Source organism: Sorex fumeus, unplaced genomic scaffold, assembly GCF_029834395.1.
Source record: "Sorex fumeus unplaced genomic scaffold, SorFum_2.1 ptg000015l, whole genome shotgun sequence".
Classification (NCBI taxonomy): domain Eukaryota; kingdom Metazoa; phylum Chordata; class Mammalia; order Eulipotyphla; family Soricidae; genus Sorex; species Sorex fumeus.
This window is the reverse complement of record NW_026606072.1, coordinates 6448060-6472123: the sequence shown is the minus strand read 5'-3', so window position 1 is coordinate 6472123 and position 24064 is coordinate 6448060. Positions and strand designations below refer to the sequence as shown.

Sequence of the window (24064 nt, the reverse complement as noted above, 5' to 3'; positions counted from 1 at the left end):
TAGCATGGATTAAAAAGAAAAACTAGAATTGATTTGAAATAGTTCAATGAGAACAACTGCTGGCATAAAAGAACATTTCAGATTTTCTGAACTGGAGGTTGGGAAAGTCTCTTGTCTCTGTATTCAGGAAATACATTATTTTCAGCTTCTTTCAAGAGTTATCACTACAGTAAGAGTTTCGTTAGATTAACAGCGATGCTGATCAAAAAATACTGAAATCTGTGAGGATCTTTCTAAAGGCATTCTTTCTTTTAGTTCCAGGTTCCCAGGGTATTTTTCATTCAGATTAAGTTTTAAATGATTCATGTAAACTTTGTCCCCCCACCCCCCTGTTTGGAGTATTTTTGTAATGTAGGTGGATAGCTATGCCACAACATGCATAATTGCACATTTTTGTTTGAATTTCTTTATAAAATGTTTAATTTGAAAAATATAATTTATGCCAAAAAGTATACCTTGTACTTTTGCCACTAAATAGGTTGATTTAGCACAAAATGCAAAGTCTTGGGGGAGGGGGACAAAAAAATTCATAGATAATAGTTGAAAATATTCCATTTATGGCCTGTCAAAAACCCTAAAGCTGCATTGTAAAAGATGGTGTAAATTAAGTTTTGAAAGTGGTAAGGGACTGTGAAAAAAATTACTTAATTCTCCCTAACCACATGATTTTTTTTTTTTTTTAGTAATACGCTGCTAAATATTTGGAGGTTCTGGTGTTTGTAGGTCACTGAACAGACATTGAAATATGATTTATATTGTATAACTGTAACATAGAAAGAAAAATATTTATATATTTTCCGTAAGAATATTTCATTGAGTTGTGTATAATTTAAATAAGGTTTATTGCAAATGGTTTTGCTCACCTTGATTTTTTTTTTTGTGGTTTTCTTGATTTTGTATAATGTGTACAGTTTATGTCAAGGGCATTGAAAAGCCTCCTGAAACATAATCTTATCAAAGGGATACGTTGTTAATAAAATATACTTAAAATTCTTAAAACTTGTGTTGTGGTTATTTGAAACAGACTCTTGATTTGAAGAGTGTGCCGCTGGAGCTGATAGCATGGCTTCCAGGAAAAAGCGACTTTTAGGTTCCACTCATGCGTAACAGCTTTACACATTTGTGACAGTTCCAAATGTTTTTAAATCGCTGTTTATACTTCTTAAATATTCTTCATAATCAAACATGGTTTCATAGTTTTTATTTCTTAATCTCAAGTCACTATAAAGGGTTTGGAAAATGAATCTATGTAATAATAAAATATATCTTTAGAATCTTTAGTTCTTAATATTTTGAGGAATCAATAGGTTATCAAACACAAGCACTTTCCTCCCGTTCGTCGATTTGCTCGAGCGGGCCCAGTAAGTCTCTATTTTGAGACTTGTTGTTACTGTGTTTGGCATATTGAATACGTCACGGATAGCTTGCCAGGCTTTGCCGTGTGGGTGAGATCCTCTCGGTAGCTTTCCGGGCTCTCCAAGAGGGGCGGAAGAATCAAACCTGGCTAGGCCAGGCTGGCTGCGTGCAAGGCAAACGCCCTACCGCTGTGCTATCACTCCAGACCCACTAGGTAGTAAGATGACTTTTCTGTAGAAGACAATCACTTTCTCAAGCAGAAACTCGCCTAGTTAATCAGATAGCCTAACTTACCACCACTTCGTGGCAAAAGAAAATGCCGTAAGGGAAATTGCCAACCTTGGACAGTAAAATTCAGTGGAATATAAATGATTATAGCGAAATATGTGTGTCACAAGATAAAAGTTTATTTGGAGTTGTTTCATTTTTTAAAGTATATGTCTTAACATTTTCCCATTTCCACTATAAGTAGGACTGTTTCTGAAATAGAAATACAGTTTAATTTCAAAACTAAAAATGCACACAATCATCAGCTGAAATTTGGCAAAATGGATAACAGAAGAACTTAAGAAATTTTGTTGCATTAAAAAGTAAGTATAATAAAAATTATGAAAAAAAAAAAAAGGTAGTGACCAGAGAAAGAGAGTACAGGGTTTTACAGCTCTCAGCAGACCTGGGTTCCATCCCTGGCGCTACATGTGTTTCGCCGAACCATACCGGCAGTGATCCCTGAGCACCACTTGGTGTGCTCCTACCCACCCATACCACCGCCTGCCCCAAATGAAGTACTGTGTTAGCCCATTCAGTCTGCTGTAACAAAATACCACAGACCTAGAGGGACAAATAAAGGTTTATTTCGAACACTTCTGTAGCTGGGCCAACTAGCATAGTCCAGTGAGGACCCTCTTCCAGGTCCCAGTGAGAACATGGCAGAAGAGACGGAGAGGCTCTAGGTGCATTCAGGAATTAACATCTATAAAATGTATGTTATGTACCAATTGCATGACATATTCAAGGCGACAAAGGCATTGTTGAGCCAACAGAATTTCCCACTATATGCAACTTTTCATAGTTTTGTCTAAACAGTATCCAACCATATGCTTTAATTTTTTTTATTATGTTAGCATACTAGGACTTTAAGTGAAATAGTAATGGTATTCTATTGATTTGGACAACCTAGTAGAGTATAAAGGATTGTAAATGGATATGTATTATTGTTCTTGGGGAAAGACACAATGTGATGAATTACTTAGTGATCAATTTTCCTTTATTATGAGGTAGTAGTCAAAAGTTAAGGTACAAGACTAGTGTCTACTGAAAAGGAGTCCTGTTACTATTAAGTCTGGAGTTCTGGCCAGCCCCCCTCTCATAGTGATGCTAGAGGGGCATTGGCCTTTTTTATTGACATACCTTACCTATCAGAAAAGGCCTGTGCCCCACAAGAGTTCATTTTACTGGGTTAAATGAACTATCAATTCTATTCAACAGATTTTAGACCCGGCAAGTCTAAAACATCTGTGTCTTGTTCACTGCAGACATCCAGAGTAAATTAGCATTGATAAATTAACATTGATAATTGATGTTTTGGTGACAGATCTATGGCCTCAGTTGAAGCGTTAAGTCAACTTGCTTTAACCCTGAAGCTATTAAACATGCGTTTAAAATGAATGAAAATAGCTTCTCATTAAAAACCAAACTTCTAGTTTGAGAGCCGCCTTGTCGAGGAAACAGATTCTACCAGTGTCAAGTGGTAGCTCCAGTTACACCAGTGAACTTGGAACTCAATGGCAGCAAGGTGAGTCTGTTCCCATGCTCCGGCTCCTACAGCAAGCTTGCCCCATGACGTGCGGGGGCAGGGGAGAGAGGTTCTTAAGTCTTCTGACCTATAAAACCTGGCAAGACTATAGAGGTTGCCCATAAACCTGATCTGTAAACTGACAGTTCACTGGGATCAAGCACCAAGGCATCTGGGCTGGAATGGTGCTGGCTGTGCTTGCTTTACGTAGCATGAAGGTATGAAATGATAGTGCTGGGAGTGTTAGCGGAAGTGTTCACCTGGATCTGGGAGGGTACTGGAGGGGACACTGGTGTCCTCCCTCTGGGTCGAGGAAGGTATAGCCATTTGCATTTTATACTCAGAACAGAGTTCTGGTAGTGGAGGATTCGTTGGCACACTATCCTTGTCTCTAGAAATGGGTGATGCCAACTGGGACACATAATTCAAACTAGTTTCTCCAGCTGCAATTTCTCCCAGGGAATTCACATAGTCTTTTTTCAGTGCCTTTAGTACATTTTCAGGTGAAGTTAATAATTCCAGGTGACTGGGCAGGGCTTCGGGAGGTACTGGGACATGGGCACGACAACCAGAGCCAGAAACTGTCTGGTTATAGGTAAAATTCTCAAAACAGATACAAGGTCCAGAGTTGGAAGAGTTTTCTGTTGGGAGGAGATAAAGGTAAGCAGGTTTTGGTTCCGTTTCTGTGACTGACTTCCTAGTACTTAAGAACTGTATCTTGCTCCCTTCCGGCTTCTTTATAACTTCAATAGCATCTGGAATGCAGTCCTTGATGTTCATTATTGTTAGACGAGGATTCTCCTGGAACAAACAAAAATGTGTAATTATGATAAGGGAGGGTGTGTGTGTATCAAGTATATAAAACATGTAAATGCACTTGGACAGGTTTTGTTCATGTTTCATCCTGGTCACAAGTTAGCGGGAGGCAATGTGTAAACCAAAAGCCTTCCCCTGGTTGAAGAAAGAAGTTGAAACTGCTTCTATCATCTTGGTAGCTATGGGAAGAGAAATGACCTTTGCTTTGTTCTAGTTTCCTAAGGAGGCCGAGGAAAGGACAATTATAGCTGCATTCCTGGGTTAGACTTTGAGGTAGCCAGAGTTTACCAGCATTTACCTTGGATTTTATTAATGACAGGACACTGCTCTTGTAAGGATCGGGAATATCAGGATAACATTTTTCCTTCATCCTAGAAAAAAGTGACAGTTAGACTGGACTTTGCAGTGTTAATAGTTTAGAGCAGGAATTCAAGTAAAAGAAGAGCTAATCTTTGCCTCACTTAGTAGCTGCTTGGGCTGGCCACTTGACCCACGCATGCTTGAATCTCCTCTATGAAGCAATAAAATTATAGCATTTACAGAGATGGTGTGAGAAGCAAGTGAATCTGCTTTATCTAAACCACTTAGAACACTGATACAACTATTAACTATTATTGGACATATTTTGCAATGCTTTTATTTTAAATTACTGTTTTGTATTGACCTGGAAGCAAAAGGTTTCATATTCTCATCTAAGCCTTTTTACTCTTTCCAGCACTTTTTTCTCATATTATTCAACGTGATTTTTTAAATTTTTAATCTTTTCAGTTCCTTTCTAAATGTTCCTGACTCTCCCTGATTAAAATCTGCCTCACACACTTACCATTCACTTTTCAGGTAGCATATAGCCATCATGACTAAAACGCCAACAATCATGGGGATTATGATGTACATCAGCATATGGGCTGTAGAAGAAAAAATGAAAGGGATTTTTTAAAATGAGGACTCCCTCAAAGACAAGATTGCAAGCGATTTTAATTCCTCAAATGTCTCTGTGAGTGAGCGTCAGCAAGCGTTCTGCCAGTCCAACCCCTGAGCCAACCCAGGGCACTCCTTGCGCCCGCACTCTGACATTCCAGAGGGTCCCCTTTCACAGACTGAGCATGACTCCCTCTTTTTAGCACAACTGTACGCCCTCCTCTGCCAAGATTCATGGCAGCTGTGTGGGTTCTCTGCCCTTGTTGTGGATCTCAGCCTCATGGTGGCCGTTTAAAATGGCCTTGCACTGTTGGCTTCTCTAGCAGTGCTCTGGGAGCCACTCTGAAGAGCATTTATCTCCAGCACTGCTCCTTAGCCCATGCCTTGCAGGGATATGATGTAGAGCAAACCGAAACTTGACTGAAATCTGGAGTCTAGGCAGGCTCCGCCTAGATCAGCCAACCCAAGCGCAAAAAAAGAAAAACTTGTTCTCATATGTCTAAGAGTCATAGGAATTCCGATGGTGAAGATGACTGATTTTACAGTTTTAAATAGCTTTGCTAAAGAAACTTGACAGAAGTTTGTGGTAGTCCTACCCCACGTAACCCTGGGAAATAGTTCCAGCAGGTGTCACAGAAGATCCTTGTAAACGCAGATAGTTCCAAACCCCGGAACTTGCCATTTCTTGCGTTTTCTTTTGTGCACATGCCTGCTATAGTTTTATTTATAAATTAGGCATGGCAAAAGATAAGCAATAATTAAATAGAACTTATGACAAGATACAGTAATCAAAGGTGAATGTGGTCTTTGATCTCAAAATATTCCTTTATACGACACAATGGACTGTTGTTGTCAGAGGTAACTGAAACCATGGACAGATACATAGGGGAAACTTCTGAAACATCTGTGTATGCTACAATGTATAGCTCAATGAATTTCTGCAAATTGAACAGGTCTGGTAACCAAACTAAATTTTTTTTTTCCCCTTTATTTTATTTTATTTTTTTTAAAGTTGTAGATTTACAATTTTTTGTGCTTTGGTTTCAATTATACAATGATCAGATACCCATCCCTCCACCAGTGCCCATTTTCCACCACCATGGATAATATCCCTCCCACCCCCATCCCCCCATCCCCCCGTCTCTGTGGCAGGGCAATCCCCTGTGTTCTCTCTCTCCTTTTGGGTGTTGTGGTCTGCAAAAGAGGCATTGAGTGGCAAACATGTTCAGTCCATAGTCTACTTTCGACATGCATCTCCCCTCCTGGGAGGATCCTCCAAACATCCTTTATTTGGTGCTCCCTTCTCTATCTGAATAGCCCTTTCCTCTAGGATACCCGGCTGGCCTCTAAGTTATGGAGTAATCCTCCTGGTGCTGATCTCAGCTATTCTTGGGTATTAATCTCATACTTTGTTACTTTATATCCCCCAGATGAATGCAATCTTTCTATGTCTATCCCTCTCTTTCTGACTCATTTCGCTTAGCATGATACTTTCCATATTGTACCACTTGTATGTAAATTTCATGACTTCATCTTTTCTAAGAGCTACATAGTACTCCATTGTGTAGATGTACCAAAGTTTCTTTAACCAGTCATCTGTTCTTGGGCATTCAGGTTTCTTCCAGTTTCTGGCTATTGTAAAGAGGGCTGCAATGAACAAACAAGTGCAGATGTCACTTCGACTATACATTTTTGCCTCTCTGGGATATATTCCCAAGAGGTAACCAAACTAAATTTAACCAGCACCCAGATGAAGAAAAAGAATGTGACCAGCACATCTACACAATGGAGTACTATGTAGCTGTTAGAAAAGATGAAGTCATGAAATTTACATACAAGTGGTACTACATGGAAAGTATCATGCTCAAAGTGAAATGAGTCAGAAAGAGAGGGATAGACATAAAAAGATTGCATTCATCTGGGGGGCCATAAAGTAACAAAATAGGAGATTAATACCCAAGAATAGCCGAGATCATTACCAGGAGAATTACTCCATGGCTTAGAGGCCAGCCGGGTATTCTAGGGGAAAGGGCAGCTCAAATAGATTAGGGAGCACCAAATAAAGGGTGTTTGGAGGATACTCCCAGGATGGAAGATGCATGTTGAAAGTAGACTATGGGTCGAACATGATTGCCACTCAATGCCTCTTTTGCAGACCACAACACCCAAAAGGAGAGAGGGAACAAAAGGGAATGCCCTGCCACAGAGACAGGGTGGGATGGGAGGGATGGGGATTGGGAGGGATACTGGCATTAGTGGTGGTGGAGAATGGGCACTGGTGGAGGGATGGGTATTTGATCATTGTATAATTAAAAACCAAGCACAAAAAATTGTAAGTCTACAACTGTACCTCATGGTGTTTCACTAGTAAAGTAAGTAAGTAAAGGCCCTCCCGTTGATCATCGATTTGCTTGAGCGGGCCCAGTAACGTCTCCATTGGAGACTTTGTTGTTACTGTGTCTGGCATATCGAATACATCACGGGTAGCTTGCCAGGCTCTGCCGTGCGGGCGAGATACTCTCGGTAGCTTGCCGGGCTCTCCGAGAGGGGCGGAGGGGCCTGTCTAGTAAACAGGAGATCCTGGGTGTTTCACTAAAAAAAAAAAAAAAAAAAAAAAAGAATGTGACCAGCTCCTCAGCCCCTTTTGCATCCCCACCCAATCAGGATCAGTGCCCAAGGCGACCACTCATCTTGCCTTTCGACAACATAAATGCTATTTGCTCTCTATAGCCAGAATCACATGCAGGCAGATGGGGGAGGGGCGGGAGGGGGGTGAAGGAGAGGTGCAGCATAGAGGCGGACAGCAAAATTCTTGAGACATAATAAAACCAACATGAATTAAAGAAGTGACTGTCACCAGCCCTAAATAAGGCAGGATCCCTTTGTGGATGCAGGAAAAAGTGCCCACTGAAGGCTGGAGGAGGGGCTTTAGCAAAAACAAATGGCTGTGATAAGAACTAGAAGATGACCAAAGGTTCTAATCTCTACTCCCTGACAACACCCTAACCACAGATTCGTGGCAAGCCCCAAGCAGGAGCAGTTTGGGGGAGACGTGTAAGAACAGTTTTGTCAAGGTGAATGTGTTGCACAGCCATCCTGGTGTCACCTGCATCTCGACTTGGAATCTGGAACCCTGGCTTCCTCCCCTCTGGAGAAGTCTCTCTCACATTTGTTTTTTCCCTGTGTTTCTCCCTCCTCAGCACCCCTTCTTCCTTTCCCTAAGAAAAACTATTTTACTTCACTCTATGTCCCCTCCTCAAACTCTTTTCTTTAATGGTTGATGACAAAGAGCCCTGGGAATCCAGGTGGGGGTCATGATTAACTATTAATCAAAATAAAGTCATGATTGACTTTCCTGCAAAGAGCAATTCCTTCCTCCAACCTGCGGCTGCACCTGCACGAGGACTTGGATGGGGACCAGTCCCTGTCCTGTGAGGTAAGTGGGCCTCACGTGGAGCATGGTGCCGGCCCATCAGTGCTGGTGGGACCCTGGCATCCAGGCCATGCAGGTGTTCTCTGCAGACTCCCCCCAGGCCTGCACCCACACACTTCCCTGGGGAGAACAGAAAGGCAGTAGCACTCTCCATCTCTCTCACTCCCCTACTTCCTCACTCTCCCGCCTGACATCTTTCGGGAAACCCTAGGAAAAGTGCTTTTTGGGGAACCATTCAAATCACCTAACACCTCTGAGTGCACCACATCAGTTGAGGCTTTTTACTTGTTACTGGGCTGACACAGTAACAACAAAGTCTCCAATGGAGACGTTACTGGGCCCGCTCGAGCAAATCGATGATCAACGGGAGGGCCTTTACCTTTACCTTTACTGGGCTGCCACAGACATTTGAGCAGGTCTTTGTAGGCAGACATGTGTGCTTCCTGTCAGCTTCCCACAGCCCATCTGCTCTATTGTATGGCATGCGAATGATGCTATAAATATCCAAATGGCCCTTGGCAGACAAAAGGTTCCCCATCCCTGCTGTAGAGTATATACCTGGGTTTTTCACTTGAATTTCAAGTAATAAAACATGACTAACTTTCCAAAATTGTCTTTAGCAGTGTATTCCTACTAGCAAGACATGATAGAAGTCCAGTTTCCCATATTGTCAACTACTTCTAAATTTAGGGGTTACAAAATTACTGTTCTGTTTAGTAAAATCAGGAGGAAATTATAGCACCAAAATGTCCAAATACAGAAAAAGAAATTAATGGTGGTGGATGTTATCTCAATCCATACAAAGCACCTCCCAAAGATTTTGTATCCTATTACCATCAGCTTTGGGGAGTAAGCTTTCAGCATTATGAATTGAGGTGGGGGGAAGAGAGACAGACTTCTAAACCAGAAGAGACTCCGGACAAGGCTCTAAAGATACCGTTCATCTTCTTGTGTCTCTTATCTGTCTTTAGTCTACACAAAGAGAAGGAATTGTTTTAAGCAGTAGCAACAGAATGAAATTTGTGCACAATTTTGCAACTCCACTTCCACATAAGTTATAGTTTTGTTTCGTCCTCTTAGCCATTTTGGCAGACACCTATATTATTCCTATTTCACAAGTTCTGAGGTACAGTAAATTGTATGCTGATCACTGAATATCTTACTTAAAAAATGTAAGATAATTTATGTATGTAAAATCTTTTCTTAAAAGGAGTAAGATATTTCTATATAAAATATTTTCTCTATAGTAATTTTAATAGTTAATTTCATAACTACAACTATAAGATAATGAGGTTTAATATGAATAAAGGAGAAACAGGGTCCAGAGAGATAGTATAGAGGGTAAGGCTTTGCACACAGCCAACCCAGTTTGATCCCTGGTACCACATATGGTCCCTGAGCACCACCCGGAGTGATCCCTGAGTATGCAGGTGTGGCCCCAAAACAAAAACAAAAAAAAATGTGATAAATGAAACCTAGAAAATGTAATTACATGTATATACAACATAATTTTTGTACCTTGACTTGTCTTCACCAGTTAAGTAAATGCCAAAGCTGGAAGAAAGACAACCTGAAAAATACCCTGACATTAAAATGGCAAGAGAGCTCAAGTCATATAGATGGTTGACAGGAATTTTAATTGGATTCTGAGTTCTGCTTTATCCTAAGGAAATCTCCAGGGTTCTTTTCCATTATGGATTATCTGTGCTATCCTCATGAAAAATCTTTTTTTCCCCGGTATTTTTTTTCTCTCACCACCCTCCTATTATTGGAGATAAGGGGTTAACCACAAAAATCTCAATCTATCACTAACCAGTTCCTGCTCCCTTTTCTCCTTCTTCCTCCCTCTCCCAAGCCAAATGCATTTTTCAAATGTCACCTCTCCCTCTCCTCACCCCAACACTTCCTGTCCAGCCACCACATCTGACTGACTCCCAGCAACAACTCCGCCACCCCACCCCACCCTCACCTCTGCACAGTATGTGCGCGCACACACACACAACACACCACACACACACACACACACACACACACAATCTCTGTCCCTCTTCCTCTCCCACTCTCTACACTCTCTGAAAGTCAGTGCTGCTGAGAAGTCGGGTCAGAATCAACCCTTGTTGTCTGGGATAGCCATCAATATGCTACCAGTGATTTTCAGACTACTCTGGTCCTGTGTTCTGAGAATTATTTCAAGGGCTGTAAAGAGACAAGAAGCAAGTTTCAGCCCATAGACTTGTCAGATGAGCTCCATGCTTATCTGTTTGAGGTTGTAAAAATTCTGAAACCCGGTGTGTGTGTGTGTGTGTGTGTGTGTGTGTGTGTGTGTGTGTGTGTTGGCTTTCCAGAAATGATAGAGGACAGAGTTCTGACAGGGGAAATACTCACAATGCTCCGCTGGAGTTAAGACCTTTCTGAAAGCATCCTGAGGGCCCTCACCAGCACTGTTGTATGAAGTGACGAGGAATTCATAGGATTCTGGCTGGAGGTTATCCACTTCAAATATCTTTTGATGTGGATTGTCGATTTTGTATTTGCAACATACTGAGCGATCTGTGGTTAAAAAATATGTATATTTTCATGTAAATATGTATATATTCATTCATGTATATATACACATTTATATATACTTACATAAATATGTATATAAATATGTGTATATATACATATATATACACACACATTTTCTCATATATATGAGAAAATTAAAACCAGGAGTGCAGCAAAGGTCTTATAGAGAGTTGTGTGCCAATCTTCTTGTTGATTCAGCCAGTTCACATCTATAAACCAACCAGTATGAATCATGATTTCATTACTTTTGTGCAATTTTCAGGAAAGGGCGATAAAAGGAAAAAACATCCAACAAATAAGGATTGCTGGTGACCAAGAGAGAGAACACAAATATGTGAGATGAAGTTTAAAATAGATTCTAGTGACGTTTAACAAAAAGCAAAAAGAAAAGGGGGCTGGCAATAATGTTTCATAAATGGAAGGTTTTTAATTAATTTGACCTTGATGTGAGCTTTACAAAGCCTATGGGTATCCTGTTCCCATATACCCCACCACACAGTGCATGTAGCCCTCCTCCACATTCCATAAGGCATTTTCAGCCCACTTTTTCTGCTGATCAATCCTGTGGAGGAAAGCTAAGGATTTACTTTCATTAGATATTGTTTCCTTGCTTTGTCTCTCTATTTGCTACATATGAGTTTGTTTGGTATTTGTCCTTGTCCTTCCAACTTACTTTACATAATAGCATACCACCCCCACCCCTTGCATTCACAAAGGGTAAACATTTCAATTACTGTTTTGGTTTTTTTTTGGCTGCGGTTATTCCTGGTTCTGTGCCCAAGGATCACTACTTGTGGGCTAAGGGTGTCCCCATATGTGATGTCAGGGGTTCCGATTGAGGTCTGCTATGCGCAAGGCAAGTGCCTTAACCCTTGTATGATCTCTCTAGATCCCCAATTTTTCCTGTAGCTGAGTAATATCCATTGTATGTGTATGTATATAAATATACATATATGTGTATATACACTGTCACTGTCCTCCTGTTGTTCATCGATTTGCTCATGCAGGCCCAGTAACGTCTCCATTGGAGACTTTTGTTGTTACTGTGTTTGGCATATCGAATACATCACGGGTAGCTTGCCAGGCTCCGCCGTGCGGGCAAGATACTCTCGGTAGCTTGCCGGGCTCTCCGAGAGGGGCACAGGATTCGAACTTGGGTCGGCCATGTTGGCTGCGTGCAAGGCAAACGCCCTACCCACTGTGCTATCGCTCCAGCCCGTGTATATACACATACATATATATACACTGCAACTTCTTTATCCACGTATCTGTCATTGGGCATTTAGGTTGTGTCTGTAGCTTGGCTTTGTAAATAATGATGCAATTATCCTTTGAGTAATGATTTGTGAACTTTGGATAGACAGCAGAGAGTGGGATATTTTTTAATTTTTTGAGAAATCACAATACTATTCTCTGTTGAGGCTAAACCGGTTTATATCCTCACCAACAATGAGTGAGAGTTTCTTTTACTCCACACCCCTGTCAACACTTGTTTCTGGCCTCCTGGATATAGTACATTTTCTATAGTAGAGATGATACCTCATTGTCATTTTGATTTCATTTCCCTGCTAGTCAGTGATGATGAGAATTTTTTCATATGTCTCTTGTCCATCTCTCTGTCTTCTTCAGCAAAGAAGGAAAAAAATGGGGAGAGGAGTCTATTCGGCTCGTCTCCCCATTTTTGATGGGGTTGTTTGGCTTTTGTGTTGTCGCTGAGTTCTGTAAGTATTTATTTATCTCGGACAGCAGTTCTTTGTCAAGTGTGTGACTCTTTTGTCCCATAAAGTACAATGTCATTTTGGTTTAATTACAGTTTTTTTTCGCAGTGCAGACACTTAAACTGGGAATGTGATAGCTCCCATCCTCATTCCCCCCTCCCTCAGGATTTGATTGGCTTTTTGGCAGATTTTGTACAATAATACACATTTTAGTAGTTCTGGTTCTATGTCCTTGAAAAATGCCATTAGAATTTTGATACGAATTGCACTGATTCTGTGCAATGCTTTGAGAAGGATGGTAATTTATGTATTTGAAAAACTGTTAGGGGCCATTTCCAGCAGAGTTTGGTCCAGGGTACTCATGCTGGTGTTGGTGGGGCCACCAAGGCTAGACCTTGTGGTGCATGAGAGACATATGTGTTGCCAGGAATCAGGCAAGAACCCTGCACATACTAGGCATGTGGTCTCCATTTATCCTATCTCCACTGTCCAAAATGGTCATTTTAGCAATATTCTCCAAATCCATGAACATGGAATACTTTACATTTCTTTGTGTCTCTCTTGATAGTGGCTTAATAGTTTTTTGATGGAAAAGCCTTTCAACCACATTCGTTAAATTGATTGCTAGGTACATGGATTTTTCTGGGGGTATAAAATTATAAAGAGACTGTTTCATTGCTTTTTTTTTTTTTTTTTGGATTTTTGGGTCACACCTGGCGATGCACAGGGCTTACTCCTGGCTCTGCACTCAGGAATCACTCCTGGCGGTGCTCAGGTGACCATATGGGATGCTGGGAATCGAACCCGGGTTGGCCGCATGCAAGGCAAACGCCCTACCCGTTGTGCTATTGCTCCAGCCCCCTCATTGCTTTGTTTTTTTCGAGTTGTTTGCATACAGAACTGCAAACAGCAACAGATTTTTTTTTTTTTAAGCGTGACAGGCTTTCTTAAAGTACCTGATGATATCAGGACTGCTTCTAACCAGGCCATATTGTTGCATAAGTTGGTTCCTACAATCTTCCTCTCACACAACTTATTTGTTTTAGAACTCTAGGCAAGAGCAATAGTACATATGGTAGGACTCTGGATACATCTGTACATGGCTCACCCGGATTTGATCCCCAGTACCCCATATGGTCCCTTGAGCACTGTCAGAAGTGACTGCTCAGTGCAGAGCCAGGAGTAACCCCTGAACACCTCTGGTTGTGACCCCAAAAATACAAAAATAAAAGAACCCTGTTTGATCATTTAAGCATGCAAGAAGGATTCAGAGGTGGCTGCCTTTTCAATTTTCAAATGAGGTCCGGAACAAAAACATTTAAAAAATAAATTTTACCTGAAAGAACCTCCTTTTGAAATCCTTTGTGGCAGTGCTCCTCGTTGGATTTCAGATAGACTAGGTACCCGCGGATAAAACCAGGCTGGGAGGCAGCATCAGGGGAATAGTTCTTCCAACTCAGAGTGAAGGAGTGGGGTGTCAGTTTACTCACATGCACTTGAGGGTTGTCTCTGGGAGCTGGGAAAGGAAGTTGGGTAAGACAAGAGCCACAAGTTGGACCTGACTCAGAATATTTGTGTAAACATTAAAGTACAGCCAACTAACCGACTCCAGGGCCATAGGAGTTGCTATCAAGTTCAGACATTTTATCTTTTCCTCAAGAGGATTTGTGACTCTCCACCTTTCACAAACACTAGAAAGGGGTGTCACATCTTCAGGGGTAAGCTTGGCCTTTCAGACAAGTGGAAATGAATGCTCAGGTGGATGCTGGACCTTGCACAGACTTCCTTAGACCTAATTCTGTTCCTGAATCCTACACAGTGTTTGAGAGAAGACCCAGACTGAAGTGGGGAGAATGGGGAGGAGAAAGAACTTAAAAAGAGAAGGGAAGGAAATGTGAAGCCCTGAGTTTCCAGGTTTTGACAATATCCAGGCACCCGAGGAAAATCCAGTAATATTTATCCCAAAGGTTTCCCTGAGCCTGTGTGTCCATATACTCTTGTGTACCTCCAATCTCTGCTCACCAACCTCACAATACACACCCAGCTCCCACCCAGTGAATACCCTGCCCCACCAGTTGATCTGTTTAGTGCAACAGCCCAGCAGGTATGAGACTCTGGAATCCAAAAAAAAAAAAGAATAAACCACTACAAGGAAATTTTAAAAGTACTTGATTCTGCTGGTAGAATCTTTGTATCCCTGGGAGACAGGCTCACAGTATGTATGAAACACCTTAAGAACTGTAAAGGGAATTTAAAAATATTTAAGAAGTTCAGATGTGTTGCCCCAAAGTCGCCTACCATTAGGATTTTATTTAAATGCCATTATCAAGGTATATATTAAAAAAGGTAAGAAACAATAAGTGTCGGTAGTATAGACAAAAAAGAACTTTCATTCACTAGTGAAAATGTAAACTTATCTAATCTCAAAGAGAATATGGATGCTATTAAATATTAAAATTTAAATATGATCAAAATATTAAAAACTGAGATAGCAGCAATTCACTCCTGCAGAAGAATACAAAACACCAATAGGAAGAAATATGTGTACATCTATGTACATATATTAATGTGCTGTTTATAATAGCTAAGATCTGGAAATAACCCAAGAATCCAATGAGAGATGAGTGGATAAGAAACTGAATTACACACAGACTACAAGTCACCGATAAGAATAAATCAAGGCTTGCCTTTTGTTACAACATGGGTAGAACTGGAAGGGGTCATGTGAGGAGAAATGAGTTAGAAGGTGAAAGACAAACATTGGCTGACCTCATGCATATGTGGAATATAAAGAATGAAAACAGGAAGTAAACCAAAGAAAAAAAGCCCTTAGACTTTAATCACAAAACTGAGATTACCAAAGTGGAAGAAGTGGTTTAAAAGGGTCATGGTACAATGAAGTCTAGTGAGGGATATTGCTGCTGGATGCAGATAATAACATTGTACTCCTAAAACAAACACGGTCTTATAAGTCAATATTACTAGAATAAAATAAATAACATTATCGTGGAATTGGACAAAGGCTTAGATAAAATGACTAGGGACTCAGATTGGATAAAAGGGAAAGATTGAGAGAAAAAAGTATGCGTCGGGGGTTGGGGTGAAAAAGAACTGGCAGATTTCTAAAGAGAAAATTTATAGTATATTGTTGAAAAATATTGGTCCAAGGGCAGGTGATCTGACATGCAAACAACAAGGCACTCTGCAATTGTAAAAATTATACACTTGGGCTGGAGTGATAATACAGTGGTAAGGCATTTACCTTGTACGCGGCTGACCTGGGTTCGATCCCCAGCATCCCATATGGTCCCCCGAGCATCGCGAGGAGTAATTTATGAGTACAGAGTCAGGAGAAACCCCTGTGCATTGCTGGGTGTTACCCCAAAGCCCAAATAAATAAATAAAACTTTAAAAAATTATATACTTAAAATAATATTTAGTGACATAAGTCAAAAAGTCACTTGATACATTACATAAGATAAGAGTAAGATCTGGTTAATTTAAATGCTGAGTATACAATAGAAGAGAAATACATTGAATCTGGATATTTGTTTTGAGGTGACAAAACAGCAGTGATTTTATCCTCTCAGGCAAAGACTTTTATAAATTATCTTTAATTAAAATGCTTTATGTTTGTATGACTGAAAAATAATTTGTGGGCTGCATTGCCTAACTTGCAGCCCACCCGGGTTCATCCACAGCACCCGCTTATGGTCCCCAGGGTCTGCCAGGAGTGATCCCTGAGAGCAGAGCAAGGATTAAGCCCTGAGCACTGCTGGATGTGGTCCAGAAGCAAGCAAAAAAGATAAAAAAAAATTAAAAATTACCAGAATCAGTGGAACACTGAAAATTAGGAAGGATGTAGTATTCTTTCTAAAATCAACAGCGTTCATCTTCGGATTGTTTTGAACAGCTCTGCCCACAGATATATGAAATAACTCCAGACTTACCCAGTTCTTCGGTGTAGCCTTTTTTGTTCTCTAATAAATAAGCAATTTTTTTGGTAGAAATCTTATAAATCCTGAAGTTATATTGGACCCCTGCTCTGAAAGCATCTAGAAAAGAAAAGTCAAGAGATTATTAAATAATACAGAGTGACATTGTATTTATTTCTGAAAAGAAGACAGAGGGAACTGGTGTTGCTTCATGCTTTCCGGTAAGGGTTTATGTACTTCGTCTCCTCCTTCTCTGCCCTGAATCCAACACCCTCTCTCTTGTCCAGGCAAGTCCATCCAGTGACTTTTGCTTCCAAATTATCGCTTCTGTCTCACCGGCACCTCTGCAATTCACACAAGTAGCCAGCAGATGGCGCAACCAATACCCATGCTTAAACCAGAAACCTGGGCTCCTTTGCTATAACTCTTTGTTGTTTCTAGCAATCTTGAAACGGCTTGTTGTTTCTAACAATCTTGAAACGGCTTGTTGTTTCTAGCAATCTTGAAACGGCAGATCAAATATGTAAGGAAACAACTGTTCAAGTACGAAATATTCCACTGGTGCTGAAAGAGCTGTTGATTGATTCCAATCCACTCTATGTGCTAAATCTCTACCAATTTTGTGAAACTCTTGGGACTGCTGCTACAGTAGCCCTGTGCCATTCCTCTCTGGCCACCAGTTTGGGGGGGGAAAAAGAACGACATGGAAACCCAGTCTGAACTCCACCTAGTCTGGGTAAATGTAGGTCAAGTCTTAGGTCACCTCATTGAATAATGTGAGCTCCTAGAAAGCATGCTGCATTTATACTTTCAAAACATTTGGTTTAGCACCAAATCTTGGCGAGTCACTCCAGAAATCCTTTGCATGACCTTCGTTTTGTTTGCTTGGGGGCCACACCTAGTGATGCTCAGTGCTTATTCCTGAGTCCATATGCAGTGCCAGCTGTGTGCGAGAAAAGCCCCACAAACTCTACTCTTCAGGGAGCTAGAGCAATAGTACAGTGGATAGGGCATTTGCTTTGCACACAGCTGACTGGTGTTCGATCCCTGGCATCCTATGTAGTCCCATGAGCACTGACAGGAGTAACTCCTGAGTGCATACCCAGGAGTAACCCATGAGCATTCCCATTGTGACTCAAAAAACATATAAAAGCCCCCAGGAAGATGGTTTTAAGGAAAGTGTTTCTTACCTGAGCTGATGACTGTGCTTGTGGTGTTGGGGCCCAATTTTTTCCACTGGAGATGACAGGTCTGGTCCCAGGAACCCTCACACCACTCCACCACAAAGCTGATGGCATCTGACTGAGGTTTCCAGGACAGCATGATTCCTTCCTTTGTGCCATTAACTCTTTCTTCTTTAACATCTTTTGGATAGGTAGAGTAAAGCTTCAGATTTTTAAAAATGCTTTTAAATTTCTCTGTTTCTTTGGTTGGGGGGCCACACCTGGCAGTATTCAGGGCAAACTCAGGGAGGGCTCTGGGCAGAGGTCGGGGCTCTGGAGCCAGAGATCAACTCTGTTCCCATCATGTACTACTGACCATCCCCTGAACTAACTACAGCTCCTGAGATGTCAGGGGTAGGAACTGAGGACAAAAGAGAAAACAATTCTCAGATGTACTAAATCCAATGACACCTGGCTGTGTGCAGTCCTTATGGCAACTTACGAACAGGACCGTCACTTTGGGGACTTTATGAAACAGGGTTAGTTTTTCTTGGCTTCTTCCCCAAGGACCCAAAAACTCTATTCCAAAAGGACATTGACACTCCTGTGTTCACAACAGCCATCTGGAAACAACCCAAGTATCCAAGAACAGATAACACTGTCAAACACTGTCCTCCCGTTGTTCATCGATTTTGCTCGAGCGGGCCCAGTAATGTCTCCACTGTGAGACTTCTTGTTACTGTGTTTGGCATATCCAATACGTCATATGGTAGCTTGCCAGGCTTTGCCGTGTGGGCAAGATACTCTCGGTAGCTTCCCAGGCTCTCCGAGAGGGGTGGAGGAATCGAACCCGGCTCGGCCAGGCTGGCTGCGCACAAGACAAATGTGCTATTGCTGTGCTATCTCTCTGCTGGAATACCACTCAGCTATAAGGAAAGATGAAATCTCTGCCCCGGGCAGGCAGGCTTGAATGATGGGAAAATTTGAGCAAAACATAATGCCCAAAAGTAGAGAGAGAGTATTGGGGAAATTGCCTGCAAAGAAGGCAGGGTGAGGACTGGGATGGGGGTGGGAATACACTGGGGACACTGGTGGTAGAAAGCGTTCACTGGTTCAGAGATGGGTGTTTGATCATTGAATGGCCGAATCTCAAACATAAAAGTATTGTAACTGTGTCTCACGGTGATTAAAAAAAAGTAATGTGGAGTTCATGCTCAATTCAATCAGCTTAATCAATGGCTGAATAAATAGCAGTACTCCTACATTAAAAAAAAAGATGAAATCATGCAATTTCCATCCTATTTGCTCTTCCAGGCAGACAAGGGGTGTGCCTAGTATCAGCTCTGATTCTTCGGTATAGGCAAAGTACCATTTGAAAGATGATGCCATTTGTCCTTATGATCACTGGAAATGCTGATGGACTCTTGAGAGTTGAAGACTGACAATATACAATATCATAAACACAACTCAGATTGCATAAACCCCAGAGCACATTGATATCAGCTCTAACTTGTGCAGTGGCATTAACTTGAGTGAATGCCAGGTAGTTTCCTACATTGGTTGAAGCAATGTCCTGAACTATGGCTGAAATGCCATTCTTCCCACACTAAAGAGCACTCTCTCAGGAAACTGCTGCCATTCTTGGACCAGCATGAAATGGCACAGTGGCGTTTGGCAGCAAGACATTTTGTCTTCCCAGGTTGCCATCTTTCTAACTATGCAACTCATTAACACCATCCACACTCTTCTTGAGGTTCAAAAGCAAATGAAACCAGACTCACTGTTTTCGGGATCTCCAGAGATGACAAGGACTGAAGCAGGAGATGAGCCTGCACTGTTGGTCGCTGTGACAAGGATTTCGTAAGAGGACCGCTTGAGGGTTAGCGTCTTGCTATGGGCCGGAAAAGGAATGGAGTCCAAGTGTACCTCATATGGTTTGTATAGATTTTTTGTAGTTATGTTATAAAAGAGAATCTTCCCATTGGTATGTAATCTTGATAGAGGCTGAAAAAAATATTGTTATTTGTTTCAAAATGGGTTTTCCTCTAGAAGAATTCCTCTAGAAGAGTTTGTGTAGTTACTTTTTCATTTTTTTTCTGTTTTTCTTTGCCTTAAAAGAGAATTCACGGATCTGCGCGGGACGGGCACGGAGGCCCAGCTCTGGGCAACCAAGCTGAATGGCTCCTATTCCAACCAGGTACAGCCCGCCCCCAAGGGCCTGGGACCCTCTGTGCGCATGCACAGCTAGCTCCACCTCCTAGAAAGCCGGTTTTCTCCCCTGATCTGCGCGGGATGGGCACGGAGGCCCAGCTCTGGGCAACCAAGCTGAACGGCTCCTATTCCAACCAGGTACAGCCCGCCCCCAAGGGCCTGGGACCCTCTCTGCGCATGCACAACTAGCTCCATCGACATTCCCAACTCCTTGCTCAGAGCTAGGGACTCTTTCTGGATCCGCGGCCGCGTTAGCGGGAAATATTTTCCCACTAAATATGCCATAGGAACCATAACCTACCTTCTTCGATGGAAACTTCTCTAGTTTAGCTCAGTCACTAGAAACACAGTAGCCAATAACTCATAAGCCTATCTTAACTCACACTGCATATCAAGCAGAATAGTAACAGTGAACGTGAAGGACTAAACCACACTTTTCACAATGGTAAAGCAACGCAAAAGCCCACCAAACTTTCTTATTGAAGAGTCTAGCCCAGATGACAACAACAGTACTGCAGTGTTAGACAACCTCTCTGACAAGGAATTCAGGAGGGAGCTACTTAGGATGCTTAGGGAACTAACAGAAACAATGGAAAGCAATGCCAATAGAAGACAAGAGGATTTGAAGGCAGAAATGAGGAAAATGCAATCAGAAATGTCAGACCTGAAAAATCTCGTAGGCGAATTGAAAAACTCAGTGGAAGGCCTCAGCAGCAGAGTAAGAGCTGCTGAGAACAGAATCAGTGAGCTCGAAGATGAAGTTCAGAGACTCTACAGAAAAGAGCAGAAAATGGAAAAGAGACTCACAATTCGGGAACAGATGGCAAGAGAAGATCGTGATGAAGCCAAGAGGGGTAACATAAGAATTATTGAAGTCCCAGAGGTACAGGAAGAAAACCTTGATGAAGAAGAAACTGTCAAAGACATCATTGCTACAACGTTTCCAGAGCTGAAGAAAACTTGTGACCATATTCAGGAGGCCCGAAGGGTACCAGCTAGAAGAAATCCGAATAAAAATACCCCAAGACACATTCTGATCAAAATGACCAAAACCTTAGACAGAGACAAAATTCTGAAAGCAGCAAGATCGAAGAAAGAAATCTCTTACAAAGGAGCATCCTTAAAATTCACAGCTGATTTTTCTGATGAAACCCTCAGGGCCCGAAAACAGTGGTGGGACATAGTGAAAAAACTCAATGAAATAAATGCCTCCCCAAAAATACTTTACCCAGCAAGACTCTCATTCATAATAGAAGGAACAACACACAGTTTCACAGACAAACAACAGCTCAGGAACTTCATAGACTCAAAACCGTGGTTACAAGAACAACTAAATGGGCTACTTTAAGGCAAGAAAGGCCCCTCAAATACACCAAATTTCAACAGAACAATGGGACAAAATCGCATAACAATAATCTCTCTCAATGTCAATGGGCTAAACGCACCAATTAAAAGACATAGAGTGGCAGTATGGATTAGAAAATTGAACCCAACATTCTGCTGCCTGCAAGAAACGCATCTCAATAGTCAAAGCAAACACAGACTCAGAGTCAAAGGCTGGAAAACAATCCTACAGGCAAACAGCTCCCATAAAAAAGCTGGGGTAGCCATCCTAATATCAGACCACATCGATTTCAGAGTGAGGAAGGTCATAAGAGACAATGAAGGCCATTTCTTATTGATCAAAGGATCTGTACAACAGGAAGAACTTACAATAATAAATGTATATGCACCTAATGAGAAACCAGCAAAATACTTAAAACAACTACTCATAGATTTGGAAAAAGACATCAATAGCAACACAATACTAGTGGGAGACTTCAACACTGCTTTGTCACCTCTTGATAGATCAACCAGACTCAAGTTTAGCAAGGACATACTTCATCTGAGGGAAACAATGGAAGAAAGGGACTTAGTAGATATATACAGGGCACTTCATCCACAAAAAGCTGAATACACATTCTTCTCAAGCGTACATGGAACATTCTCCAAGACAGACTACATGCTGAGCCACAAAACATGCCTCAAAAAAATTAAGAAGATAGAGATTGTATCGACAATCTTCTCAGACCATAATGCGCTAAAATTAGAAGTAAATCACATACAAAAACAGAAAACTAAATCAAACACCTGGAAATTAAACAGTGCTCTATTGAACAACGAGTGGCTTAGACAGGAAATCAAAGAGGAAATCAAAAGATTCCTAGAAACGAATGAAAATGAGAACACGAGTTACCAAAACTTATGGGACACAACAAAAGCTGTGTTAAGAGGAAAGTTTATAGCTCTACAAGCATTCCTCAGGAAGGAGGAGCGAGCACACATAAGTAACCTAACCTCACAGCTTAAGAGCTTGGAGAAGGACCCAAAAAAGGAGCACAAACCAAACAGGAGAAAGGAAATAATAAAACTCAGAGCAGAGATTAACGAGATGGAAACCCAAAAAAACAATCCGAGAGATCAATGAAACCAAGAGCTGGTTCTTCTAGAAAATAAACAAGATTGATAAGCCTCTAGCAAAACTCACAAAGAAAGGGAGAGAGAAAACCCTAATAAACCGAATCAGAAATGAAAAGGGGGTCATTACAACAGAAACTACAGAAATTCAAAGGATCCTCAGGGAGTACTTTGAGAAACTATATGCCACGGAACATCAAAACCTCGAGGAAATGGATAAATTCCTAGACTCCTACAGACTCCCAAGGCTGAACCAAGAAGACCTGGAATACCTGAACAGACATATCACCATCAAGGAAATTGAAATGGTAATAAAAAGTCTCCCCAAGCACAAAAGTCCTGGCCCGGATGGATTCACTAGTGAATTCTTCCAAATCTTTAAAGAGGACTTACTCCCAATGCTCTTTAAGCTTTTCCATGAAATTGAAATATCAGAAACACTTCTGAACAGTTTCTACGAAGCAAATATCACACTGATACCAAAAGCAGACAGAGATACCACAAAGAAAGAGAATTACAGACCGATATCCCTGATGAACACAGATGCAAAGATCCTCAACAAACTACTAGCAAATAGAATCCAACTACTCATCAAAAAGATCATACACCATGACCAAGTAGGATTCATCCCAGGGAGGCAAGGATGGTTCAACATTCGGAAATCAATCAACATAATCCATCATATCAACAAAAGAAAAGATAAAAAGCATATGATTATATCAATAGATGCAGAGAAAGCATTTGACAAGATCCAGCACCCCTTTATGATGAAAACCCTAGCCAAAATGGGTATAGAGGGGACCTTCCTCAACATAATTAAAGCCATCTACCACAAGCCTACAGCAAGCATCATCCTCAATGGGGAAAAACTACCACACCATCCTCAATGGGGAAAATCTACCACAACCCTACAGCAAGCATCATTCCTCAATGGGGAAAACTACCACACATCATTCCTCAATGGGGAAAACTACCACACATCATTCCTCAATGGGGAAAACTACCACACCATCCTCAATGGGGAAAATCTACCACAAGCCTACAGCAAGCATCATTCCTCAATGGGGAAAAACTGAGAGCCTTCCCTCTAAGATCAGGGACGAGACAAGGATGCCCACTCTCTCCACTGCTGTTCAATATAGTACTGAAAGTACTTGCAATAGCGATTAGGCAAGAAAAAGATATTAAGGGCATTCAGGTAGGAAAGGAAGAAATCAAGCTCTCACTCTTCGCAGATGATATGATACTATACTTAGAGAACCCAATAATCTCCACCAAAAAACTCCTAGAAACAATAGACTTGTATAGTAAAGTTGCAGGCTATAAAATCAATAGCCAAAAGTCCATGACTTTCCTATATGCAAACAGTGAGAGAGAAGAAAGCAACATGAAAAAAACAATCCCGTTCACAATTGTGCCCCAGAAAATCAAGTACTTAGGAATCAGCTTAACTAAGGAAGTAAAGGACCTGTACAAAGAAAAGTACAAAACCCTACTTCAGGAAATAAAAGAGGACATGAGGAAATGGAAAGATATCCCCTGCTCATGGGTCGGGAGACTTAACATTGTCAAAATGGCAATACTACCGAAAGCATTGTATAAATTCAATGCAATCCCTATAAGGATACCCATGACATTCTTCAAAGAAATGGAGCAAACACTCCTGAAATTTATATGGAACAATAAGCCCCCAC

The 24064-nt window shown here is 41.3% G+C and overlaps 1 protein-coding gene across 2 annotated transcripts in view; it reads right to left on the bottom strand.

Annotated features, from left to right (window-relative positions):
• Positions 1 to 1741: 1741 nt before the first annotated feature.
• The window catches only part of OSMR (oncostatin M receptor), a 70209-nt gene continuing 47886 nt past the window's right edge, over positions 1742 to 24064 (bottom strand). Inside the window, exons 11-19 of one of the 2 annotated variants that reach the window (XR_008792154.1) lie at positions 19484 to 19706; positions 17730 to 17903; positions 16555 to 16659; positions 13941 to 14120; positions 10704 to 10868; positions 9837 to 9888; positions 4791 to 4872; positions 4266 to 4338; positions 3903 to 3952 (exon numbers count right to left, since the gene is read on the bottom strand). Coding sequence is in view for 1 of the 2 variants with exons in the window: in XM_056112137.1 (XP_055968112.1) it covers positions 3395 to 3952; positions 4266 to 4338; positions 4791 to 4872; positions 10704 to 10868; positions 13941 to 14120; positions 16555 to 16659; positions 17730 to 17903; positions 19484 to 19706 (1560 nt within the window). In the remaining variant the exon portion in view is untranslated. Of the gene's footprint in view, positions 3953 to 4265; positions 4339 to 4790; positions 4873 to 9836; positions 9889 to 10703; positions 10869 to 13940; positions 14121 to 16554; positions 16660 to 17729; positions 17904 to 19483; positions 19707 to 24064 lie in introns of both variants that reach the window. The other variant, XM_056112137.1, reaches the window with a different exon arrangement.